The 9,160-nt window shown below is 50.9% G+C and overlaps 1 protein-coding gene across 2 annotated transcripts; it reads right to left on the bottom strand.

Moving 5' to 3' along the window:
• Positions 1–237: 237 nt before the first annotated feature.
• Positions 238–1,553, bottom strand: LOC114850025 (bifunctional protein GlmU-like). Of its 2 annotated transcripts, none has more exons than XM_029141963.3 (3): positions 1,401–1,553; positions 639–827; positions 238–566 (listed from the first exon to the last, which is right to left on the bottom strand). In XM_029141963.3, the coding sequence occupies exons 1-3, from the start codon at positions 1,401–1,403 to the stop codon at positions 315–317; spliced, it is 444 nt and encodes a 147-aa protein (XP_028997796.1). In that variant the 5' UTR covers positions 1,404–1,553; the 3' UTR covers positions 238–314. The 2 variants fall into 2 exon arrangements, with proteins under 2 accessions (XP_028997796.1, XP_028997795.1); XM_029141962.3 differs by having other exon boundaries at positions 639–830; positions 1,401–1,468.
• Between the last annotated feature and the right edge of the window lie 7,607 nt (positions 1,554–9,160).

Below are 9,160 nucleotides of genomic sequence, written 5' to 3'. Positions count from 1 at the left end.
CTGCTGCTGCTGCTGCTGCTGAAGCTGCTGCTGAAGCTGCTGCTGAAGCTGCTGCTGAAGCTGCTGCTGAAGCTGCTGCTGCTGCTGCTGCTGCTGCTGAAGCTGCTGCTGAAGCTGCTGCTGAAGCTGCTGCTGCTGCTGCTGCTGCTGAAGCTGCTGCTGCTGAAGCTGCTGAAGCTGCAGCTGCGGCTGCGGCTGCCCGGTTATGGTGGACATTGAACAGCTGACTCACTTCACTTTGTTATCAGAGACTTTTAATTTCACCACTTCACCCTATGTCTCTGCCTGGAGCTGGTTCTGGTTCTGGACGCACTTTATTCTGCTTGTGAGCGCGGCTGAACCACGAGCTCGGGGAAGCCCGTCTGCGGGTCCATCTCCCTGGTGAACCGCAGGTCGGACGCCTCGCCCAGAACCACCTCTGCTGTGGTGAACAGGTCCAGGTCCCCCAGCACGTGACCGCCCACCGTCCTCCCGGCGGCGTCCGACAGGCAGATGTGCAGGTGGGCCTCCGGGTTCAGGGTGCCGACGAGGGAGACGATCTCAAAGCGCCCGCTGAGGTGCAGCACCTGCAGGAAAAGAGCGCAGATGCTCAGTATTTTAGGAATTTATTGGAATGAGTGGATGAAGTTCCGTCTCACCTCGTTGGTGTTTGTCGCCGTGGCGTTGGCCAGCCGGACCGTTGCCCTGGTGACGCTGCCCACGCACGTGATGATGAACGGCGCTCGGAGTCGTCTCTGCTCCACGAAGGCCTGTAGACACGCCAGCAGCTCCTGACCCGGGCCGAACCGAACCGCATGGACCTGCAGAGACGAGCCGCCTGCTGAGCTCTGCTGGGACAAAGACAGAAATACTAAAGTCGAAAACCTTTATTTGTATTACATTCAGCATTTAATGAGCTCTGTACATGAATGTATGAACTATTGTCCACGTCCTGATTCTAAATTTTATTTATCTTCATGTCCTAAACTTTAAACTTGAATTATTTCTGTGAGTAATTTGCCACCATGTTTCCTTGCTCCAGGTTTTTTTATTTGTTTATGGAGCAAACCTTCTGTTCGTACAGCGGATCTGAATATATGTGTCCCATTCAGCACCGTAAGGAGATCACTGTTCCTGAACAAACAGCAGCCTGACCTCTGACCCCGGGGCCCAGAACCACTGAACCTTACCCGGCTCCAGGACTCAGAGGCAGCTCACAACTTCAACCAGCAACGTTTCTGGATGTTTGCAAAACACGTCTGATTTACAACTAATCTCTAATCTCCAGTTTATGATCAAAGTTTTTTGATCAGTTCTTTTAAATAATTACACAGTTCTGCTGTTTGAGAGTCTCCTGACCTGCAGCAACACAAGTCTGAACCTGTTACATCTGCCAGAAGCTTGACGACGTGTCAACTCACCATTGTAACTTCGCCAGAGGCTCCTGGTCCAAGGTCTGACCCCACACACCGTTAAAAATTTCCGCATAGATAGAACTGAGCATGCGCAGCCAAACCCATGAATTTTTATTACCGGTCTTCTACCGCCACCTGGTGGTTCCACTGTCTGGTTCTGTGTCTTACGGAATTAGAAAAGCTCACGTTCGTCGTTATATTTCAAATTTAAGACCCTCGGACTCAAAGCTAGATCAAAATGAACAACACAGCACAGTGTAGAAATGTAAACTAATGTGATTCCTATGTAGAATTCCTGTTTATTAAACTAATAAAGAACAGAAAGAATAAAAAAGTAATGAAGTAAAAGTAAAAATTTAGACAAAAACGACCTCCCTTCATGTTACTTTATTTATTATTATATTTATTAAATTTGTTCCACATGCGCTGATTTATTTATTCAAAACACTAATATTTCAATAATTTCACAGAATTATAAACTTCAAATATGGTGCAAAAAGCACTAGATGGCGCTAGGTCTCAGCTCATAGTTTGTGGGTTCCAGTATGAATACGCAGCAGGGTCACAGGGTTTTTATTAGAAATGGATGATGTTGACCCTACTGACCCCAGATCTGTTAACAGGGCGCAATCAAATCAAGCACAGTCAGTGTTGATCTGGAGGAGAAATAATATCTCATGTCATTCAAATATTTCAAGCGTGAGATTTCATGGAAACCGGTGTCAGTGGGTTAAACAACCTCATCATCTTAAAAATAATAACAATAAAGAGAAACACCCATGATGCACTGGGATTAATCCTCCTGCAAATACAGCAGAGCAACAAAGAGTCCAAAGAAGTAGAACAAGTGGCACACGACAAGGAGTGAATAGGTCAGAGGTCAGAGGTCACCAGAGCAACGAGGAGGAAGCAGCTGTAGGAAAACGAGGCTTGATTCAAACAGTAACATTAAGATGTTCTCTAAAGTTATGAGTCAGAAAGTCTCAAACTCCAGGATGGAGATGCAGCCACGCGGGTAAACCCCAGTAACGAGCTTTTCATCCAGGCCTGTGCCGGTGCTGGGCCCCAGGGTCCAGCGGGGCCACGCTCCCATGATCACCTGGAGCAGAGGGTGTTTTCCACCGCGAAGCTGTGACCAGCTCCAACAGGAGCTCAGGAGGAGACGAGCAGTTGAGGCTACGTCTTCATCACGCTGCAGCTCTGCCTCCAGAGGTCGAAGGGTTTTGGTCTGTGGTTAAATGTGAAATGAAAAGTTGGTAGCTCTTCACTGACTCTACAGCTCAAATAAACTCAAAGTGAAACAAAATAAAAACACATTTTCCTTTAGTTTCCAGCCTCCAGACCAAACTGAGCTGTTTCAAATTTCAGGAATAATTTTTGTTTCTGTATCGATTCTGAAATGAACAAAGACATTGAGGAAAACTCAACTTTTTATTGTTGTAGTGCAGCTTCCCTTTAATTGGATTTGGGCATTTAATCAGTATTTTGGCATTTCTGTGAGCGTGTGTGTGAACTAATTAGGACCAGCAATTACCCCAAACTGTGGCTGCGTCTCCTGCTGAAGAGGGGGCGAGTGGAGGTTGAAGGGGGGCAACAACAGCAACCTGTCACTGCCAACGCCGCCATGCATGACAGATGCATGTGGACGCGTCAGACAAAGGCTCGGCTGGTGGGGGTGGGGCCGCTCAGCTTGGGTGCCACACAGTGGAAGTGGAGGAGTCTCTGAGCTCAGGCATCGTTCCACGGCACCAGCAGCTCCTCGCTTGCTGCCTCGGCACCCCCCCCCCCCCAAGAGATGCTGCCCCGGCTTCTGCGCCTTCACTTTAGTTTTTTCACTGGTACGTTTTATTTTCATGGCAGGTTTCCTGACAAAGGAAATGAGTAACTAATAAGAATATGGGTTCGAGCACAGAACCCTGTGGAACTCCCAACGTAAACATTACTACACGAGTACAAATAATCCAGGTGCTCGGAACAATGAAGGTTAAAAAAAGTCCAACCAACAGATGAAATGAAGCAGCTTCTGTCAATCTGAACTGATGAAGCCTGTTTTTCAGATCTCAAGCCCTCTGACACTTGACAGACGTGTTTTTATTATTCTGTCTACTCCACATTATAATGCGTCTCCACAGCAACACACTGTTGTGAATAAACACTAAACTGGATTTGCCTTCATTTAAATGTTATTTTTCATAGTAATAATCATAAAATAAAAAAATCTGGATGTGAGTCAATGCTCAAAGGTCAAAGTTCCTAAATAAACAAATTAACCAAAACCTCGATTGGGTTGGATTCTATTCACTGGGCTCATTAGTGTTTTTGGCCAAAACTTGTCCCGCGGCTGCTTCTTGTTCATTTTAGTGCTTGGCAGAATCTGCCCTCTTTCGTTGGTGGTTTACGATGATGAGCAATCTGATTAAGGGGCCACTGAGGTTGTTGTGACGTTCTCATCTGCCGTCACACGGGTCCAGAGGTCACGGAGGTCGTGTCCAGGCCCATATCACCCAACCACAGCTGGACTCAGTGTGTTTGTGCTCTGTATCGTGGACGTGTGGACAGAAGCAGCAGAGCTTCCTGAGTGACGTAGCCTGAGCCGCACGCTGGGCGACATGTGTGATCATGTCACAGGCAGCTGCCGCGGCCTCACGGGGCGCGTGCTGAGGCCAGTCTGTGGATGCGTTCAGTCTTTGTCTGAGAGAAAAGTTTCCATTTTCATTTGGTAGAAAGTGACGACAACCTTGATCAGTGGCTGATGCTGAACCTTTACGTCTACGTGTATTGTTATGTGTCTTACACCATCTTCACGCGACACGGTGTTTGAGTTGAGGCCCAGATGCGTGTGGACCGGTCTGGGTTCTGATCAAAGACAAGGACTGAGGAGCGCTGACCTTTTGTTATCATGGACTCATCCTGCACGTCGTTGTAAAATCAATAGGCTTTCACACTGCTGCTCAGATCAATCCCCCGACACTCCTCCCACCCTCGGCACCAGCACCGGGCTTTTAGGGGGAAATTACCAGCCAGTGCCTCCGCTGATACCGGTTTACGGAACATCTCAACTTCAGGCCTTTCTCATCACGCCAAAATTGCTGTTCATGTTGATGCCACTATTAGCGCTCCCCTCTGCAAAGACTTCAGACTCCATTAAAGCCGTGCAGCAAGATGAGGTCAGACTGGTTGCGATAATAGAGCTGCTGTGCGTCTATTGGAGCCCAGTGTGGAAACGGGAGGCGTTCAGGGTCCAATGGAAGGCAGGCAAACAAACGAAGTGGGTCCTCATCAGAACTAGACTAGTTCAGACTCCACAGAAAGTACAAAATCAAAACTGAAAAGAGAAAGCGAACCAACCAGGGGAGGGTTGGCTCACCACGACTGGTCCAACAGGAAGCAGGAAGTGACAGCAGGACCAACGGCGCCTCCATCAGGCCGGAGGCCCGGACGGTTCTGGGGGCTGTGGGCTCTGCAGCGCCCGCCTCCCCCCGGCTCTGTCCCTCTCTGCTTTCCCTGCTGCCTGGCTTAAGCTAATCCCATTATCAGTGATGCGGCCTGACGCTGGTGTGGCCCGCTAACTGACCAGCTGCTCCGGGTCTGGCAGCCGCTGAACATGAAGCTGCAGATAGATCCAGCACCCAGTAAATAAAGACTCCTGCTCTATTCTCCTGTGTGGTCCGGTTCTTCTGTGCTGCTGGTTCTTCTGTGTGGTCCGGTTCTTCTGTGCTGCTGGTGCTCCTGTGTGGCCTGGTTCTTGTGTGCTGCTGGTTCTTCCATGTGGCCTGGTTCTTCTGTGCTGCTGGTTCTTCTGTGTGGCCTGGTTCTTCTGTGCAGCTGGTTCTTCTGTGCTGCTGGTTCTCCTGTGTGCTGCTGATTCTCCTGTGTGGTCTGGTTCTTCTGTGCTGCTGGTTCTCCTGTGTGGTCCGGTTCTTCTGTGCTGCTGGTTCTTGTGTGCTGCTGATTCTCCTGTGTGGCCTGGTTCTTCTGTGCTGCTGGTTCTCCTGTGTGGTCCGGTTCTTGTGTGCTGCTGGTTCTCCTGTGTGGTCTGGTTCTTCTGTGCTGCTGATTCTTCTGTGCTGCTGGTTCTCCTGTGTGGTCCGGTTCTTCTGTGCTGCTGATTCTTCTGTGCTGCTGGTTCTCCTGTGTGGTCTGGTTCATCGGTGCTGCTGATTCTCCTGTGTGCTGCTGGTTCTCCTGTGTGGTCTGGTTCTTGTGTGCTGCTGGTTCTTCCATGTGGCCTGGTTCTTCTGTGCTGCTGATTCTTCTGTGTGGTCTGGTTCTTCTGTGCTGCTGGTTCTTCCGTGTGGCCTGGTTCTTCTGTGCTGCTGGTTCTTCTGTGTGGCCTGGTTCTTCTGTGCAGCTGGTTCTTCTGTGCTGCTGGTTCTCCTGTGTGCTGCTGATTCTCCTGTGTGGTCTGGTTCTTCTGTGCTGCTGGTTCTCCTGTGTGGTCCGGTTCTTCTGTGCTGCTGGTTCTTGTGTGCTGCTGATTCTCCTGTGTGGCCTGGTTCTTCTGTGCTGCTGGTTCTCCTGTGTGGTCCGGTTCTTGTGTGCTGCTGGTTCTCCTGTGTGGTCTGGTTCTTCTGTGCTGCTGATTCTTCTGTGCTGCTGGTTCTCCTGTGTGGTCCGGTTCTTCTGTGCTGCTGATTCTTCTGTGCTGCTGGTTCTCCTGTGTGGTCTGGTTCTTCGGTGCTGCTGATTCTCCTGTGTGCTGCTGGTTCTCCTGTGTGGTCTGGTTCTTGTGTGCTGCTGGTTCTTCCATGTGGCCTGGTTCTTCTGTGCTGCTGATTCTTCTGTGTGGTCTGGTTCTTCTGTGCTGCTGGTTCTTCCGTGTGGCCTGGTTCTTCTGTGCTGCTGATTCTTCTGTGTGGTCTGGTTCTTCTGTGCTGCTGGTTCTTCCGTGTGGCCTGGTTCTTCTGTGCTGCTGGTTCTCCTGTGTGGCCTGGTTCCTGTGTGCTGCTGGTTCTCCTGTGTGGTCCATTTTTTCTGTGCTGCTGGTTCTCCTGTGTGGTCCAGTTCTTCTGTGCTGCTGGTTCTTCTGTGCTGCTGATTCTTCTGTGTGGCCTGGTTCTTCTGTGCTGCTGGTTCTTCTGTGTGACCTGGTTCTTCTGTGCTGCTGATTCTCCTGTGTGGTCTGGTTCTTCTGTGCTGCTGGTGCTCCTGTGTGGCCTGGTTCTTCTGTGCTGCTGGTTCTTCTGTGTGGTCTGGTTCTTGTGTGCTGCTGGTTCTCCTGGGCTGCTGGGTTTTTGTGGGCGGCTCCTGGGCACAGGTGGAGCGATGTCGACCGAGAGGTTGAGTGTGAAGTCATAGACTGAGGTCCGAGTCCAACAGCGACCCAGTAGAGGGACGCCGGGGTCTCGGCAGGATGAGGTTCTGCCAGAACGCCAGCCCTGACGGCCTGCGAGCCCTGGAAAAGCGGTGCTGGCGTTCCACAGCGCATCACAACAGTGAGCCGGCCGGAGCGTCGCTAATCCAGCTCCCAAACAATGGCAGCGGCTCTGCAGAGTCTGGAGCAGGTAGCAGGAGATTAGGGCAGCAAACAAGCAGAAAAAGTCATTTCAGCAGACGTGGGATCAGGTCCAGCGGGTCGTGATGCAGGCTCAGCTCCACGGTCGTCTCACTGATGCCGAGTACAGAAACCGCAGTCAGGAGCTCGTGTTATATTCATCACACTCTTGATGTCAGCTGTTGTCTGAGTTCAGCTCTGAGCCAACACTGATTAATAATTTATGGGTCTTCCCATTATGCCACTTTACACAGTTCAAAGGCTGCGCATTTGCATCCCAATTTGTTCACTCTGCTATAAAGACACGCTTGGGCTTTTTGCATCAGTATTTCTCTTATAAATGGAATTTGGGACGGTCTGTCTTCACATCAGCGGATAAAGAAGATTAAAGTGTGGGCATCCTGCGCTGCCCCCCCCCCTCCTCTCCCCCCATCTCCAGCTCGGCCTCGGGGCTTTGATGTGTCTCGTGATGCTTCAGAGGAAGGCAGACGTGGCTGCAGCCAGAGAAAAGGACTCAGATGTGTAAGATCAGGGTTTGTAAAGAGGCTTTTTATTCCGTCCATGAAAGGAAACAAACAAAAGGCGCACGGTAGATATTAACCCGCGCTTTAGCAAAGCTGCAGGTTTAACCAGGTGAGGAGGAAACCAACACTAATACCTTAGCGTTCAATCAGACTGCTTCTGTGAAGAACGCATCGTCCTCCAATCAATCAAAGTGTTTAACATTTACACAAAGCGAGAAAAGAAGAAAAAGCATCCAACTTTTCTCCCAAAATAAGAAAATCAAGCAAAGCAACAGGAGGCGAGTGGAGAAATGCAGCTGAAACATTAAATGTCACCGCGTGCATCTGCTTTCTCTGCACACAAATGACTATTGATTGTGCGTCTGACACATTCGGACCCAGCTCCTTTATTTGCAGGTTTGGGTTTTCAAGCTGTTTTTAGTGTGATAACGCTTGGAGTGCTGGGGACAAACAAAACGAGCGGAGCCGCCATTCGTCGCCGCTGCTGTTGGCTCCACACTCGTTTTTGTAAAACCCTTCACAATCGCCAGTATCCGGGCAGATATGTACAGTCTCCCTGCCTGTCTCGCTTCAATTGGCCTCCATCTGTTTTGTCTGTCCATGAAAAGGTCTATTATGATCCCCTGCTCTTTGTACAAACGCAGCGCTAAGCGGATGGGGACCGCCGCCCCCGCTCCATCGTGAGCCTGGATTCCAAGGAGCTCGTCCGGCCTCCGTTTAATGCTCTTACTTTCAGGGAGTTGTAAAACGCTGCGTCTCCAGAAGCAGCCAGGGTCCCGCTCTGTATTAACCCTACAGTGACTAGCTAATGTGATTGAAGTGGCACCACCTGGCAGGGGGAGCTGCATCGTCAGCTGCCAGCGGAGCCGCAGAATGGGGAGGACCAGGTGCTGCGCCGCAGCCTCCTAATTGTTGCCGTGTGAGAGCTTGCTTCAGTGCACCGTGCAGCTCGGGGCGAGGATTTGAAAAGCTGTTGCTGCGAGCAGGCACAGAGGAGCGTTCCTTTCACGGCCCGACCCCCACCCTCCACTTCAGCTCACACTCCTTCAGCTGTGATTAGAGGGGGAGGGGGCGATGCTCCACACGTCACAGCGTGAGCCTCCGTCCGACGACGGGTCGGACTCACGTCTGAGCGCCTTCACGCGTTCAGGCTGAGACACGCTCACAGTCACAGGCGTCGCCCTGTTTTACTTACTTAGGGTAACAGGTAACCAGGTAACTGGTACTGTAACCAGGCCTCCAGGTACCCGGTAACCAGGTAACCAGGCCTCCAGGTAACAGGTAACCAGGTAACCAGGCCTGCAGGTAACAGGTAACCAGGTAACCAGGTAACTGGTACTGTAACCAGGCCTCCAGGTAACCAGGTAACCAGGCCTCCAGGTAACCAGGTAACCAGGTAACCAGGTAACTGGTACTGTAACCAGGCCTCCAGGTAACAGGTAACCAGGTAACCAGGCCTGCAGGTAACAGGTAACCAGGTAACCAGGTAACTGGTACTGTAACCAGGCCTCCAGGTAACAGGTAACCAGGTAACTGGTACTGTAACCAGGCCTCCAGGTAACAGGTAACAAGGTCTCCAGGTAACTGGTAACAAGGTAACAAGGCCTCCAGGTAACTGGTAACCAGGCCTCCAGGTAACCAGGCCTCCACGTAACCAGGCCTCCAGGTAACCAGGCTTCCACGTAACCAGGTAACCAGGCCTCCAGGTAACCAGGCCTCCAGGTAACCAGGTAACCAGGCCTCCAGGT

The sequence above is a fragment of the Betta splendens genome, chromosome 24 (assembly GCF_900634795.4).
Source record: "Betta splendens chromosome 24, fBetSpl5.4, whole genome shotgun sequence".
Classification (NCBI taxonomy): Eukaryota; Metazoa; Chordata; class Actinopteri; order Anabantiformes; family Osphronemidae; genus Betta; species Betta splendens.
Note: the sequence above shows the minus strand (reverse complement) of the source record. Positions and strands in the feature narration are given on the sequence as shown.

Coding starts and splice junctions, on each gene's coding strand:
- LOC114850025 (XM_029141962.3), bottom strand. Junction 567..638: donor CGGCGACAAACACCAACGAG/GTGAGACGGAAC, acceptor CTTTTCCTGCAG/GTGCTGCACCTCAGCGGGCG.